The sequence below is a fragment of the Mesoplodon densirostris genome, chromosome 15, assembly GCF_025265405.1.
Source record: "Mesoplodon densirostris isolate mMesDen1 chromosome 15, mMesDen1 primary haplotype, whole genome shotgun sequence".
In the NCBI taxonomy this organism is placed as follows: domain Eukaryota; kingdom Metazoa; phylum Chordata; class Mammalia; order Artiodactyla; family Ziphiidae; genus Mesoplodon; species Mesoplodon densirostris.
Genome location: NC_082675.1, coordinates 5,975,946 through 5,991,640, shown reverse-complemented (window position 1 = coordinate 5,991,640; position 15,695 = coordinate 5,975,946). Strand labels below are relative to the sequence as shown.

Genomic DNA, 15,695 nt, shown 5'->3' with positions numbered 1-15,695 from the left:
GAGCCGCCTCGCTGTTCCTGCCCTCGCCCCCCTGCGTCTGTCCTGCAGCCAAGAGCTCTCTTGGACCTGCGGGAGATCACGCACCTCCCCCAGGGACCTCCTCGCACGCACAGAGGAGTCGGGGGCTCCCCTGAGGCCCCCCCAAGCCTGTGGGACCGGCCCTGCCCACAGGCCTCTCTCGTCACTTCCTGAATCCTGCATCCTCTTTCTAAATCGTGCTTTCTCTCCACCTGGGCCCTTACGAGAAGCATCCTGACCACCTGTGAGCCCCAGTTCAGCTGGCCACGGCCCTGGGCGAGTGTCTCAGAACAGGCCTGACCATGCGCTCTGCACACAGTAGGTGCTCGGGCAGCTGGCCGGGTCCACCTGCCCGCCCCCACCTGCCCGCCCCCGGTGCCCACCTGCGGACGAGGGCCGGTCCTCCCACACGCGGTTGGTGAGTGGGGTCCGGCGGTTGCAGTCTCCCTCCGAATGCACTGAGGAGACAGAGGGTGGCCGGTCCCCAGACGCCAGGCCTGGGGCCGGGGACTTGGCTTTTCGGCTGCTGGGTCTGCCAGAGACTTTGGCCTTCCCGCCACCACCTGCAGGGGGACACGTGGGAAAGGGCCGAGTTGGACTGAGGACAGCGCTCCCACTGTACGGGTGGGGGTGGGTGGGTGAGGCCCTGGACCCCTGCTTCCCAGGCCCCCCAGGGAGGGGGAACAGCAGCCCAGCCCCCTGGGAAGCCAAGGAGGTCGACCAGATGGCCAGACCCAGCCAGGAGCCTGGATTTGGAGGGGGTTTCTACTAGGGGAGTGAGTAGAACTACTTGCAAAGCCCCCTCGGGCTGCCCCGAGGCCCCCTACCCACCAGGGGCTAACACCTCAAGCACGGAGCCTCAGGCCTCTGGCTTGACCCTGACCACTGCCCCAGGACTGTGCTGGGGCTGGGCAGGCTGCAGGCCCTCTGCAGAGAAGCCAGGGCCCCTGAGGCCAGGCCTGGGCCTTCATTAAGTCCAGAAACTTCTGGGGGTCACAGTGTCTAGGTCAGAAAAATGGCTCCAGAACTCTCTGCCTGGCCCTTGCTCTGATATGCAGAGTGTTGATTAGGGACCCAGGGCAGAGGGCGAGCCAGCCCGTCTGGTTTCCCTGATTCATCTGAGTTTGGATCTGGCACACAGATGCTGGTCTCCACCCCATCAGCCCCGAGGGCCAGCCGTGAACATGCCTGCTGGCCGCAGCAGACAGTGGGCCCACTGGCCTGGCTGCCGTGAGCCCAAGGGTCCCCCCTGATCCACACAGAGAAGGTGGGTCCTCACTCCAGCCTGATCTCCCCCAAGGAGACACAAGCTGGGCCAGGACGTGGGCATCCCGGGACGAATGTCCAGCCGGGGAGGAAGGCAGGGCAGGGCTCGGGCAGCGGCGTGAGTGTTTTTAGAAAAGCGGCAGCTCCTTCGGGCCCAGCGGGCGAGGGCGGGCCGGGGCCGCGCAGACACCTGGGGGTGTCCGCCCGGCTCGGGGTTACCCAACTCCAGGACCACGTCAAACACGCACAAAAATAGAGTCACAAGCTCCAAAGCTGGAGGGGGGTTGGTCAGAGGAACGCGGAGGGAGGCGGGAGGATTAATGACACCGGCTTGGGACAGACGGGGTGGAGGAGGCCTGCAGACCTGGCGAGGTGAGCGCGTGTTCCCTCCGTCCGTCAGCAGCGGTTACGGGCATAGCAGCGGGCAGGCTGGCACTGGCATTCAGAGGGTTAAAAGCATTGGCGCTGAGCGGGTGCTCCTCCCACTGATCATATTTACCCATGAGCGCCTTTCTAATAATGGCCTCCAGCCCCATGTTGGTGCTGGCATGCTCCTGCACCGCCTGGCTTCTGCAGGTCATGAGGCCTGGGAGAGAGACACACACACAAAGGGGGCCGCAGGGGCCAGAGGGACAAGGGGGAGAGAGGGAGAGAGAAGCAGAGAGGGAGAGAGGGAGGAGAAGAAAGAATACACAGTGAGCACATTTTGGCAAAGCAACGATTCTTGATTTCCCTATCTTCCCCCCGTGTTTCCGCTGCAGGGTGATGGGGGCGGAGGGCTCCTTCTGACTCGGGCCCTGGAAGCCCTCAGGAATTCCCGGTGGGGGAAGAGGTGGGCTCGGGGTGGTTAGATGACCGCCCCCCAAGCCTCATTCCTACGCTGCCCTCGGGGAAATCAGAAGCCCCTTCTGGATCCCTAACCCCCAGCTGGGGCTGCTTCTTTTTTAAAAAAATCGAGTGGCCTTAAAAAGGAGCGGGGAGCGGGATCAGGGGGTCCCCTTATTTGGGGGAAGGGCTGCTGGGAAACTAAGTCAAGCCAGAGCTCAGTGCTGGGCGTTGGGGGGGTCCACCCTGGTTCCCGGGGGCTGCTGGGAGGAATGGAGGGAAGGTGACCAGACGGTCCTCCGGCCGCCCCTGCCTGCGAGGCCTGGGACCCTCAAGCCCCCTGTCTGCCCCCGCAGCTGGGCCTAACTCTCCTCCCACCCCCTCTCCCCGCCCGGGAGCCACAAGGAGAAAGAGGTGCAGAGACGGACGGTGGAGAGGGGGGTCGCAGCCATGCAGTTACGGTGCGTGCGGGGGTCAGGGCAGAGCTGGAAACAATCACATGGCCGCCCCCGGCCCGGCCACCCGGCACAAAGTGGTCTGATCAACAACTGTCCCTCACGAATCCTTCCAGACACCCGCTTCAAAGTCACGCCAGTTATGCCTCTTTTTCTGTTTACCAGGTTTTCTGTCCCTCTCTTGTTTACTTGTGAACCATTCTGGGGACGTTTGCAAACCCTGGGGAATGTGTCTCTTTTTGGCATTTTTGTTAAACCAGACTTTGCTTCCAAAAACCTCCAACGAAGCTCTCTGCCTGCCACTGGGCAAAATTTTCATGGATTTTAAAACTTCCACTCTAAGTCAATTGTATGATTACCAAGTGGCCGAATAACGGGTCTCGCTGACCCCTAACGCGTCTGTAAACCGGACTGATGGTTACTGGGAGCCTCGGAGCAACGCGGCAGCAGCTGAAGTCACATCTCTTCAGCGACTATTTGCCGTCTACGTTTTCATTTTCTTTTCTTCCTTTTAGTTTCAAACTCATTCACAGCCACAGGACCCCTTGACAGGTTTTTAGCTGTGTCTGGGCCATGCTTCACCAGCACTTTAAAAAAGTCATGTCGGGGCCTCCCTGGTGGCGCAGTGGTCGAGAGTCCGCCTGCCGATGCAGGGGACACAGGTTCGTGCCCCGGTCTGGGGGGATCCCACATGCCGCGGAGCGGCTGGGCCCGTGAGCCATGGCCGCTGAGCCTGCGCGTCCGGAGCCTGTGCTCCGCAACGGGGGAGGCCACAACAGTGAGAGGCCCGCATACCGCAAAAAGAAAAAAAAAAAAAAAAGTCATGTCGGTCAAGAAAAAGCAAAATTTCCAGCAGGGGTGAGTGGGGCGGGGAGTGGGGAGAAGCATTTATGATCCTACAAACTGAGACACTGGGAAGTGGAAATAAAAGATGTGAGGGATACAGGTCACGATGGTTCCTCGGTAGGTTAGCATCCTACGATCACAGACGTTACTGAACCTGCCACCCAAGGTCACGGGTCCATGGTCTGTCAGTGCTAGGCAGGAAGCTGACCGTCTCAGGTCCTAAAGCAGGAGCTAATTAAGCAGCAGAGACCGGGGTCTGGGGAAATTTTGTGTGTGTGGCCTAAACTGCTTTGAAAAAACGTTGAATCTAATTTATATACAAGTTCCTTGTACCGCGTGAATTTCTACAGCACACACGCACCTGTGTCGGTGTACGAGCATCTCTGAAATGAAAACATGAAAACATTCATTTCTGTCCATCTTGTTGTTTTGACCGAATTGTCTCCTCCCCATTGCCTGAGGCTCAGCCAAGCCCCCAGCGTCTAGTCTCCGGGTGGGTGGACATTCCCCAGTTGGGACCCCCATTTAGAGGCCCCGTGGCCCCCTGATAAAATCCAATGGCTGCCTTTTGCTCACCACATTCCCAGAGCTGTGACGGCCCTCAGGGAAGGTCAGCACATCCCCCCAAAGACGCCTCGTTCCTCCCCACACTGGGCAGGCCTCTGGCGGAGGGTCAGCCCTGTCTGCTCTGGCTCAGCCGCTTCACACCAGACACCAGGTGCTTCCCCAGAGCCCCGTCCCAGTCCTTCTACAGAGGCAGCAGAAATGCACAGTGTAACCCCACGGGCTCCACAACATCACAGAAGGCTTCAGTTGCAGTGTAAACATGTGTGTGGGGGCTTCCCTGGCGGCGCGGTGGTTGAGCATCCGCCTGCCAGTGCAGGCGACATGGGGTCGAGCCCTGGTCCGGGAAGATCCCACATGCCGCGGAGCAACTAAGCCCGTGCGCCACAACTACCGAGCCTGCGCAGGCTCTAGAGCCCGCGAGCCACAACTACTGAGCTCGCGTGCTGCAACTACTGAAGCCCACGCGCCTAGAGCCTGTGCTCTGCAACAAGAGAAGCCACCGCAGTGAGAAGCCCGCGCACCGCAACAAAAAGTTGTCCCCGCTCACCGCAACTAGAGAAAGCCCGTGCACAGCAACGAAGACCCAACAGTCAAAAATAAATAAATACAATAAATTTATATATTAAAAAAAATGTGTGTGAATTTTACACTCATCTCTGGAATACATCTGCACTGTTTCCCCAGCTCCCTGGATGGAATTTTCAAGTAAAACTGATGCTCCACCTATAAAAAAGGCCCACGTGGACCACATGCACACACAGGCCCACTCCACGCACTCACATCTCCACCTGAGATCCCAACAGACAGGTTCCGGGTATTTGTGTGTAATTCTGATACTGAACTACATGCACCAGAAGGCCTTGAAATTGAACTCCAAATAGACACTCCTTGCCAGGCCCCGCCGGCCTTTTGTGTGTGTCTGCATCCCCACGGCAGGTGTCTGTCCCCTCTGCATCCCCACTGCAGAGGAGGGGACACGCTTGAACTATGAAAGGCCACCTGTCACCATGGCTACGGCTGATGTGAGGCCCAGTGACCTCCGAGGCCTCACTCCCAAGTCTCCTTCCAGGTCCAGACACCCAGCTTGACCTCCCTGGGCGCACAGTGACGGGGGAGGGGGAGGGAGGGGACGGGCTGTCGGCCGAGCAGCCCGGGGTGGCCGGTTACCTGCTCCGGTGATGGCGGGCATGTTGAAAATCTCCGTCCCGGGCTGGCCAATATCTGGAGGGGGATGACGAGATGGGTGAGGCCTACAGGTCCTGGAAAGCACCTGCCCCCCATGTCCCCTGTCTGGTCTCGGCAAGGTGCGCCACCTGGGAGCTTGCGCAGTGCAGACAGATTTAGCAGGGCTGGGGCAGGGCCTGAGAGTCGGCATTTGGAGCCAGCTCGCTGAGGCTGCTGACCTACTGGCCCAGGCACAACACTTGGCAAGGTTCTGGACTTAGCAGCCTGGGCCAGTGACTGTCTGCAAGGCTGCGACTCCAGCCCCAGAAAGAGAAAAGCCTCTGCAAGGTCCCCAAGCTCCCTGCGCTAATGAGCTTTTTGAGGCCGGGGATGTGATGTTCTTTCTTTCATTGGTTCACCCACTCCTGTGTTCTCTTGAGCATCTGCTATGTGCCAGGCGCTGTGCCGAGAGGGTACAGCTAAGCTAGGACTTACGTCCAGTAACCTCGTAAGTGGGGTAAACAAATCACAGATGTGAGGCACATCGTGCACGGGGTACACACGGGGTCCTTGTAAGGGCATGGCCCCGACCTCTGGCGCCCAGTACGAACAGACCCGGGCATGCCAATATCCCCCGAGTGCCCCCTGTGACAACCCAGCAAATGCCTACGGGAAAAAGACGGACAACACGGGCTCCCTGAACGTGAGGTGACGGGCCAGTGGGAGAGGTGGCTGGTGGGTCCACCCGGCTGTGCTAACCCCCCACCCCCGGCAGCCCCGCTCCCAGGGAGGGCGGGCCCCTTACTGTATTCTGGCTCGTTCCGGTTGTGGGTGTTGAGCTTCTTGTTGATCTCCTGTTTCTTAGATTTGACCATGGCCGAGTTGCTCTCGGTCAGCTTGCTGAAGAAGGCCGGCGGCTGGCTGGTGTTGCCTGGGGATTTGGAGCCCATCCTGCTGCGAGGATCAGACACCCCGGGTCAGTTCACTTGGTGCTGAGCTTGCACACCCTTGATGACGGGGTGCTTACCACCTGAGCTGCCTTAGAAATTCAGGATGAAGCTTCTCCCACCTCGTGCTTGCTTCCCCCACCTCTTAGGGCCCATGTCTTCCGAAATCCCCTCTGTCATCCACCTATCCTTGGGCTCAGGGTGTCTCTGCAGAGCCCTGGCTGCCCTGGTGGGCCACGCCTGTCTACCTGCAATAGCCGGACTCCCAGAAAAGAGCCTCGGGAACCAAAGTGGGCTCAGACCACATCTTCCCCTGAGGTCAGGGGGCCCTTTCTCTCCCCCCCTCCCCCGCCCTCCCCGGGGCCCCAGTTTGGTCCAGCACACTTAGCTCTTTATTTCTCAGATCCTCAAGGGCCGGCAACAGGGGCCGGGCCTGAGCTAAGAGACCCCAGCCCAAGGCTCAGGAAGCTGCCGTGGAGGTCCACCAAGTTTTGACCTTGTTTAGCGGGTCTGAAGGCCCCCGGCTGCACCCCAAAGCCCTTGCCAAGCCCCCAGCTGCACAGTGGTGGATCGAGGCCACAGGTGGGCAAGGGCCCGAGTCCTGAGCGTCCCAGGAAGGGGAGGGGCTGCCGTGCAGGTACCTGGGCTCCACCTGCTCCCCGTGCCGGTACAGCAGCGGGTACACGGTGCTCCGGGGATGCCCGGGCTCTGCCATGCCCTCCGGCGGGGACACAGGTTCTATACCATCCTCACTGCTGCCCAAGGCTGACGTCTTGCTTGGCTCTGGAGACCTGGATGGAGAGAAGGTCTCTGCGGTGGTCGGAGCTCAGAGCTCTCCCTCTTGCAGGGGGCGCACCCCTCCCTCCGCTCCCCGCTAAGCCCTGCCTCGTTCTAAACCGGGGGTCGGCACGCTTTTCCTGCAAAGGGTCAGACAGCAAACACTTCAGTAGTCTCTGCTGCATATTCTCCTCCTTTAAAAACGTAAACTCATCTTTAGCTCATGGACCATGCAAGAACAGGCCGTGGGCTGGATCTGGCCCGCGGGTGGCACTTTGTGGAACCCCCGCTGCACCCCAGCGCCAGGGACCCCACTGTTCCCCCAAAGACATGCTGCTGTCTCCCCAGCTCTGGGCGCCACTCGGAATGGCTCCTCCATCCCAGAGTGGGGGTCCCTCCCCGTTCCTCTCCTCTCTGACCAGGGACCCCCCCCCAGGGATAACCAGGAGTGCAAGTGTGTATGTGCCCGTTAGGAGGCGGCTCTCAAATCACACGGCTCTGCTTCGAATCCCAGCTCCACCACTTACTGGCTGCGTCCCTCTAGGCAAGTGAATTCACTGCTCTGTGCCTCAGTTTCTTCGTCTGTGAAATGGGATACCTACACTTCCTAAGGTTGTGGTGAGGACCCTGGTTAACAGGCGTGAAGTATTCAGCTTGGTGCCTGGAACCCCCCGAGTGCGGCGTATGTAACAGCTATGGTCCAGCTGCGCCGTGACCTTGAGCAAACTCCCTGGTCTTCCTGAACCTCGGTTTCTCATATGTGCGATGGCTCCGGGTGGGCCTCGCACTTTACTGGGCTCAAGCTTCCCGCAGCAGACACCTAACAGAGCCCTCTCGGTGGTGACCAGCAAGGGGCACCCGTCTCCCACCGCCGCTCACCTCTTGCCCCCTTCACTGTGGGGTGAGCCACGGGCCGGGGCGCCATGGTCCGGGGCTGGGAGGTAGAGGTCGCTGGGTGGGCGGCGAAGGTCCAGGATGGGGCAGCTGGCTCCAGGGAAGGAGTAAAGGGGGGCCGGGAGGGGCGCGCTGAGCTGCTGCGGGTGGTGTCGCGTGTAGTCCTGCGTGATGACCTCCTGCAGGCCGAGGGTCAGGGGACAGGAGCAGGGTCAGGCGCCAGCCATTTGCCAGAACCTTCCAGGCGGGGTGAGGGCTGGACTGAGCTTTGGGGGCAGAACCCGGGGGCTTGGTCCTTGGCTCGCCGGGGGCTTCGGGCCTGCCCACACAGCCTCAATGTCCCCAAGTGCATGGGGTGGGGGCACTGGCCCAAGTCTCAAAGTGGGCCCCCAGGTGGGTCGGGTTCCCCTGACCAGCGTGTGTAAGATGTGGATCGAGGCTGGGCTCGTGCACCTGAGGCTCCGTCAGCTGGATGAGGGGGCGGATATAGCACCTGAGTCTGAGACTCTGGGACCCCTGGCATGGCTTGCCCTCACCAACCCCGGATCCCTGGCTCACCTCACCAGGACTCAGTTTATCCACCAGATGGTGCGTGGACCCTCCCCCCCACCCTTCCTCGGGGCCGGGTCCCACCCCAGGTACAAAGGCAACGAGGAGGGGGCACAGGAGGGGTAGTTACACTGATGTGCTGTGCCAGCGTGACCACCCGCTGGTGACCTTTGACGCCGGGGGTGGTCTGCAGCAGCGGGCTGGACGAGGGCTGGCTCTCGGGCAGCGGCCGCAGGTGTGGGAGGTGTGCAGCCTCGCCGCTGAGCTTCCCCGGGCCTGCGGGCAGAGCAGGGCAGGTCAGGGCGTGGCTGGGGGGGGGGGGGCGAGGCGTGTGCCTGGTGGGGCTGCTGCCCTCAGAGCCCGGCTCTGCCCTCTGAGCTGTGGTGCGAGGCCGATTCCGCCACCTCTGAGTGCCTCAGTTTCCCCACCTGTGCGATGGGGTGACAACGGTCCCTGTCTCACACGCGGTGGGGGGGGCGGGAGGGGGCTCAGAGGCAGGGGGGACCCTACCTGGCTGCTTGTGCCGCAGGTCCCCTTCCAGGTGGCTCTTGTCGAGTTCCTCCAGGTGCTTGGGGAGCCCCTTGTCATGGGTCAGGCTGGGTGAGCTCACGGGGCTGACGGGCTCCACCCCATCAGGGCTGTAGCCGCCGCCGTGGTAACCTGAAGCCGGGTGAGGCCGCGAGTCAGGCCAGCGCCAGGGCCAGGCTGTCCCTCCCTGCCTACCCTCCCAGCTGGCGGGGGCCCCCAGGCCGGGGGTGGGAGCTGGCGCGGAGGGAGAGAGAGGGAGAGAGCCAGAGTGGGGTCTGCTGGCCGGCCGGCCAGGGGTGGGGGCAGGGTGAGAAAAGAGGGACGGGGGCTGCAGGGGGAGAGGGCGTAGAGAGGGCCGGACACAGACGCAGCGCAGAGAACAGGACGCACAGGCAGGCGGGCGGAGGGGGGCGGGGAGAGATCCAAGCAGAGGGACGGGGGCTGCAGGGGGAGAGGGCGTAGAGAGGGCTGGACGAAGAAGCAGCGCAGAGAACAGGACGGGCAGGCAGGCGGGCGGAGGGGCACGGGGAGGGATTCAAGCAGAGGGAGAGCTGGACAGCAGCACAGGTGGGGAAAGGGACGGAGACACAGCCCGGTGGTGCTGGCGGGTGGGGGGCGGGGACAGTGAGATGGGGGAGGAGGAGTCTCTGCGAAAGGAGTGTAGGGGCAGCGGACAGCGGACGGGACAGGCGGTGAGGGAGTGAGGTCGGTGAGGGCTGGGGCGGGAGCGACCCTCAGGTCCCAGTGTCCCCGCCGGGCCACAGCCCCGCTCCAGCACGGAGGACCCCCCTCATCCCCGGGGCTCCTGGCCGGCGGGCTGGCAAGGGGAGCGTGGGGCAGGGTACCCCCAAGACTCCCTCACGACCTGGGCAGGACGCAGGGGGCAGGTTCCCAGGTCCTCCTGGAGAGTGGCGGCGCTCCCCCCCTCCCCGTCTTCTCTCCACCGTATGCCGGGGGGTGGGAGGCATCGGCCTCGCCCCTCTGCAGCCCCGCTCCCCAGACAAAGGCGCAAAGGGGGAGATGGGAGGCGCGGCTAAAGTCAAAATCACAGATCCATTCATTAAAGGAAAAAAAGCGAAAATCCAAAACAACACAAAAAAATCATGATAGAACGATGTGCAAAGGATGAGGCTGCCCCCACCCCCGCTCAGAGGGGGTGTGCGCGGCTGGAGGAACCATCAGAGCGTGCAATCGACGAAGACGACTTTCAAAACAAAATACCAAAACCAACGAAAAATGGGGGAAAAATAAAAAGCAGAGATCTGAAAATATCTTTAGGCCACAAGACGGAGCGGGTGGGCGGCGGGGCCAGAAGTCTTACCATCGCGAGGGGAGTCGTTGGCCAGCGAACCTCCTTCTCGCGGCCCTTTATCGTGAGCAATTTGACGCATGATTATCGCGTCTATGAAGGTGGCCGCTGTCAGGGTGGTCTTACCCAGAGAACGGAGTTCCAATTCCTGGATGGAAAAGGGTTTACTTTGAGTCTTTTCCCGGTGCAGGTCCGAGGCCGAGGCGGGCGGCGCTGGCTGGTCCGGGCTGGCGTGGTGGGGCGTGAGGCCCTTCGCCGGGGCGCGGGTGATGGCTGCGTGGCCGGAGCCAGGCGGCGCCAGGGGCCGGGGCTCGGAGCCCTTGCCGGGGGAGGATGCGGGCTCCAGCCCTGCACGGGCTGGGGGCTTGGCGAGGAAGGTGTGGCCGGCGTCCGCTCGGGGCCGCTCGGGCCGGGTGACCCGCGGGGCCTCCTTAGGCAGCAAGACAGGCTCCAGGAGGGTGGGGTAGACCCCGTCGAGGGTGCCACCCAGCGGGCAGTGGGTGGCAGGTGGGAATGTGGCGGCCGGGCGGACAGGCGAGGAGGTGGAGGTGGACCTGGGGGAGGAGAGAGGGAGGGTCAGCAGCTGCGGGACTGTGAGGCCGAGGCAGGGTCACTCCCTCACTTTGACACCCTGCGGAGTCACCCCTGCCCGGAAGAGCTCCCTCTCTCCCTACTGCTCTCAGAATAAACGCTGCTGACCGTGACCTGGGAGCCCCCGTGCCACGTGGCCTCACCTACCCCATCCACCTGTCGTCCATCCAGCCCATCAGCTTGTCAGCCCAAAGCTTTTTACGGAGCACCTACTATGTGTCAGGCGCTGCTCTAGACACTGGGGTACAGCAGTGCACAAAACAGACAAAAGCGCCATACACTCTAGGTCAGAAGAAAGACTACGCACGTCTTAATGTGATAACGTGATAAATTAAACCCCCGTCAGCATGGCAACTGCTCGAAGGTGAACGAGTCTGGGTTACGTTCTACTAAGAGAGCGGCAAGGGAGCTCGTAGGCCGGGCTCCCGGGGGGCTCTCTGAGAGGCTGGTACATGTGCTGGGGAGGAAGTGAGTGAGCCGCGGGGAGACTCAGAACACTAAGGGCGAGGTGATGATGCTCCCACCTCCGCCGTCAGGGGCCACACAGGGCTCCCTGTCGTCCCCTCTGCCTGGGGCGCTCTTCCTCACCCCAGAGGCTTATGGGTCTAGGCCATAAGCCCTGAGAGGGCACCGCGTGCGTCAACCATTACCGTGTCCCCCAAACCCAGCACAGGGCAGGAGACCCACCACAGGCCCACGAGGAAGGAGGAGTGCACAGATGCAGTCTCTCTGACCTTCACAGGGTCAATGTAACCACCCCTGCTCTGCACACGAGGAAACAGGCTTGGACATGAGCTGGCCCGACCCCATCTCTCGTGGCCTGTCAAGCCTAGCGTTTCCATGAGGAAGGCTTGTGCGAACCCTCTCTCCCAGGGGTCTTACTCAGCTGCCATTGGGAAAGGGCTTGATGTCCCCGCTACAGCTTCTCCCCGGTGGCTGCCGGTGGGAGCTCATGCCTGGGTACCCCGCTCTGCGAGTCAGGTGCTCCTGCCCTGCATACCTGCTGGGGACCTGACTCAGAGGGGACAAGCCTATGCTCTTGGGAGATGATGTCATTTTTCGTAACTGGAATGGTGGTGGGGAAGGTATGATTTAGAGCAGCCAGATGGAAGGATACTTGCATGAGTGGATACTTCATTCTGGAAGAAGCAGCCGCCTCCAAACTGTCCCCGGGCAGGGAGGGGTACTGGGGAAGCTCCCTCCCCCATCAGGCAGCTCTGCCCACAGTCCTTGGGCGGGGGTTGGGAGGTGGGCCTTGGGCCTGTTGTGATAGGAAGTGGACTCCGGGGGGTGGCGGGGGGGACACCTATGGGACCTCTGCAGCTTCTCCCATCTTCACGGAACCTCTGGACTTTGTCCGGGCAAGAGAGACACTATCTCCTCCCTGTAGGGCCCTGCTGAATCCTGGGAGAACAGGAAAGGCTCACCTCACAGGCCTCACCCTGTCTCTCCCTCTCCGCTCCACAGACTCCATTCCTGAACTCGACAACCTACCCGACTACTCACCCACCCACCCACCCAACTCATCATCCATCTACCCGATGAACCATCTACTCATCCATCTACCCACCCAACCCCCCAGCCATCTACCCAACTCGTCCCCTGTCCACCTACCCATCTATCCACCCACCTCCCCACCTACCTACCTAACCTAACCCGACCACTCATCCACCCACCGACTCAACCCATCACCTGTCGACTCACGCATCTGCCCATCCATTCACCTACCTGCTCACCCATCTAACCCAACCTCCATCCAACTACCCACCCATCTGTTCACCCACCTCCGTCCATCCACCTGTTCACCTGGCTCTCTAACACAACCATCCATCCACCACCCGCCCACCCGCTGTCACCTACCCATCTGCCCCCCGACCTGCCCGTTCATCCAGCTCCGCCACCTGTCTATCCACCACTGACCCACCTATGCATCTACCTACTTACCTGTCATCCATCTACTTACCCACCCAAAGTCTGTTATCCGCCCATCCATCCAATCATCTATCCACCCACCCATCCAACTAACCCAGTCACCCATCTATTTACCTTCTCACCCACCTGGCCACCCACCTGCCCAGCCATCCCTCACTCTCCCGTATACCTCCCAACCCATCGGTACACGTGCGCATCCCCCCAACCCGTATCCAGTGACCAGCCACCCCCCCACCTGTCCCCTCCCCGGTGCCAACCTTGCCCACCTCAGGACCGTGGGCGTGCTGGGCTCCACGGAGGTGATGATGCTCTTCATGCCCGTGTTGTGCAGCACGCTGGGCCTCTGCTGGATGGCGTCCTGGGTCCGGGGTGAGATGGGCGAGTGCTGGTGGGAGTGGGAGGCGGGGCGGCTGCCGCTGCTCCCACCCCCGCCGCCGCCGCCGCCACTCTGCTCCGTACCTGGTGGAAACAAGCCGCGCGATCAGAGGGACGGGCCACGCGCAGCCACGGGGACCGCTGGGGCGCGTGCTGGCGGCTCTGCCGTCCTACCGGGCCTCCAGATGGGCGCGTGCTCCACCGTGGTGCTGGACGCGAGGATGGACTTCTCCCGTTCCCGCTCCCTCTCGGACGAGGACGTGGCTGCGGGTTTTGTCAAGTGAGTGGGGCCTCCTGGAAACCCAAAGGCCTGCGGCTCAGCCCCGGACACAGGAAGGGCCCTGGACTTGTCTTCCGGGGTGGAACAGAGAGGGCAAGGCATCTGCCCGAGGACGCCCAGAACGGGGGTGGGGGCATCACCTGGGGAGAGCGGGGAGCTGCTGAGCCGGCTGCTGAAGTGCTGTGGGGCCGTGGGGAGGTAGGCTAGGCGGTCCATGGCGGTGGCTGGAGTGCCTGGTGTCGGGGGCACCAGCACAGGCAGGTGTGGCACTTGGGACAGGTCGATGATGCCTGTGAGAGAGGAGGCGGGGCCGGGCTGCAGCGGGCGGGGGAGGAGCGGGGCCAGGCTGCCTGCTGGCTGGACCACCCCAGCCAGTGGAGCACCGCGCGTCCTCTGAGAAGCAGCACGGCCGGATGCTCCCTCCTTGGTCCCCGCACCGGGCCCGCAGGACCCTTCTCTGAACGCCGGGTGCTTACAGCACCCCGTCCCTTCACTCCCAAACCCTGAAGTGGGCGTGGCTTGCAGTTGGCACCCCTGCATACCTTGCTATGCCCATTTTGCTCTTTCGCTGTGCCCTTGGTGTGCCCTTTTTGCCTTTGACCCTATGCAGTCCTTTCCTGGTATTCAATCCCCACTGTACGAAATACCTAGTGTGACCGATTTTACCAACTGGACCGTAACTAGTACTTGGTTGTTCCGGAAGCACATTCCAGAATCAAACAGACTCACATTTCCATCTTTTTTTTTTTTTTTTTTAAACTCCAAGGACCGCACATACCAAGAGGACACAAGCACATGCAGAGCCCGTGTGTACGCATCCAGGACACACACCACACACAACCCTGCACCACCTGCCAGGTCTGTGTGTGCTCTCAGCGCAGTGATACAACCCGAGCCTCTAAGGCAACTGCTCTAGTCGCCTCGGCAAGGACAGACGTGCACGCGTGGGCACGCACGTGTCCTGTGCTCTCAGGACCCTGGGCAGACCAGGAATAAGGGCAATTCTGGGGGGCGGGTTCTGCCCACCCGCGTGACTGGCAGCTCTCTGCCCCACCCACCTCGCGGGCCGGCGGCGTAGTTGAGCGCCAGCGAGGACTCGCGGGGCGACAGGCCCCTCAGCATGTCAGCTCGCTGGGCCATGGCGGTGGCCGCGTTGTGGTGCATCTGCTGCGAGGTGATGTAGTCGTTGATGATTGTCTGGCGGTTCTCCAGTGCCGCCGTGTCGGGGTAGCCGCGGATGAGGTAAGGCGGGTACAAGTGTGGGTAGGTGGGGTTGGGGGCCAGGTGCCGGGGCAGGTAATAGGCAGCGGCTGCCGGGAGAAAGGGAACAAGGTCAGGCCGGCCCACACCTCGGCTGGGAATGCCACGCCCGCCCCGCCGGTCTCAGTGCCCTCACAGCTTCTCCCAAACACCCCCCAGAAAACAGAACTAAGAGCCTAGAAGGAGAAAACCCCTCGCTGCCCCAACACACATGCGGGTGCCTCTGACTGATAATGTTCTTTGGATGGAAATTCCCCCAAACACAGGGCATCCAGAATGGGGATCACTAAAATCCCTACGGGCTGCATCCTGCTAAACGGATTTTCAGATCATGTCCGTCTGGGGAACGCTCACCCTTGAGCCCTCTTTTGATACATTTGCAATTTTAAAAGCACTGATAAGTTCCGCAGGAAAAGAAAACCACTGAAAAACGTTTAACCCAGCATGTCCCTCAGAGCCCTAAGAGAAATTCTGTTTCTCACCTAAACTGTTGACGTGATTACACTGTTGGGTCTCCCCCACACCATGCCTCAGTTTCCCCACCTAGTGGCGCCTAGTTGACGCCTGAGGAGCCCTCGGGCTGACACGGATGCCGCAGGGTTCTATGGGCCCGGGGCAATCACCTGCATCCAGAGGGATCCCACGGGGTATGGAGGTGGGGTCAAAGGCCAGCGGGATGTGGCCGCGGTACAGGTCCACGCCACTCACGCCCCGGAGCAGGTGCTCGTAGGGCGACATGGGGTGGGGGTGATGCTCAGGCACGGTGCTGTGTGGGGACTTGGCAATCTCACGGGGCGTGGACGTCAGCTTTCGATCCTGGGGTGTCTTGCTGGACGAGAGGCTGCCTGTGGGGAAGGGCCGGGTGGGGACGGCATCAGACCTCTGTGATATAGGTGTCCCAGCCTCCAACACGGGGGCTGCCAAGGCCAGTGCTTATGGGAAGTCATTTGGGGGTAGGGTCTCCGGGATCCCAGGGACCAGGCCTCGTCATCCATCCATTTGCGCCTAGTTCATTTTTCCTTTCATTTATTCATTCACTCACTTGCTTCTGTTTTTTTAGTTCTTTTGAAAAGTTCATTCTTTCTTTCCTGCGTTCCCTTTCTTGTGCATTC

The 15,695-nt window shown here is 61.5% G+C and overlaps 1 protein-coding gene across 25 annotated transcripts in view; it reads right to left on the bottom strand.

Annotated features, from left to right (window-relative positions):
* Positions 1-15,695, bottom strand: part of NCOR2 (nuclear receptor corepressor 2) — a 225,059-nt gene that overhangs the window by 1,368 nt on the left and 207,996 nt on the right. For 13 of the 25 annotated variants that reach the window (XM_060118201.1, XM_060118204.1, XM_060118197.1 and 10 more), the window contains 14 exons: positions 15,207-15,428; positions 14,382-14,633; positions 13,464-13,613; positions 13,218-13,337; positions 12,926-13,127; positions 10,158-10,699; positions 8,819-8,968; positions 8,439-8,584; positions 7,745-7,938; positions 6,730-6,879; positions 5,947-6,095; positions 5,145-5,198; positions 1,784-1,870; positions 402-581 (listed from right to left, as the gene is read on the bottom strand). In XM_060118201.1, coding sequence (XP_059974184.1) covers positions 402-581; positions 1,784-1,870; positions 5,145-5,198; positions 5,947-6,095; positions 6,730-6,879; positions 7,745-7,938; positions 8,439-8,584; positions 8,819-8,968; positions 10,158-10,699; positions 12,926-13,127; positions 13,218-13,337; positions 13,464-13,613; positions 14,382-14,633; positions 15,207-15,428 — 2,598 coding nt within the window. The remainder of the gene's footprint in view (positions 1-401; positions 582-1,783; positions 1,871-5,144; positions 5,199-5,946; positions 6,096-6,729; positions 6,880-7,744; positions 7,939-8,438; positions 8,585-8,818; positions 8,969-10,157; positions 10,700-12,925; positions 13,128-13,217; positions 13,338-13,463; positions 13,614-14,381; positions 14,634-15,206; positions 15,429-15,695) is intronic. The other 12 variants (XM_060118211.1, XM_060118214.1, XM_060118209.1 and 9 more) reach the window with 7 other exon arrangements.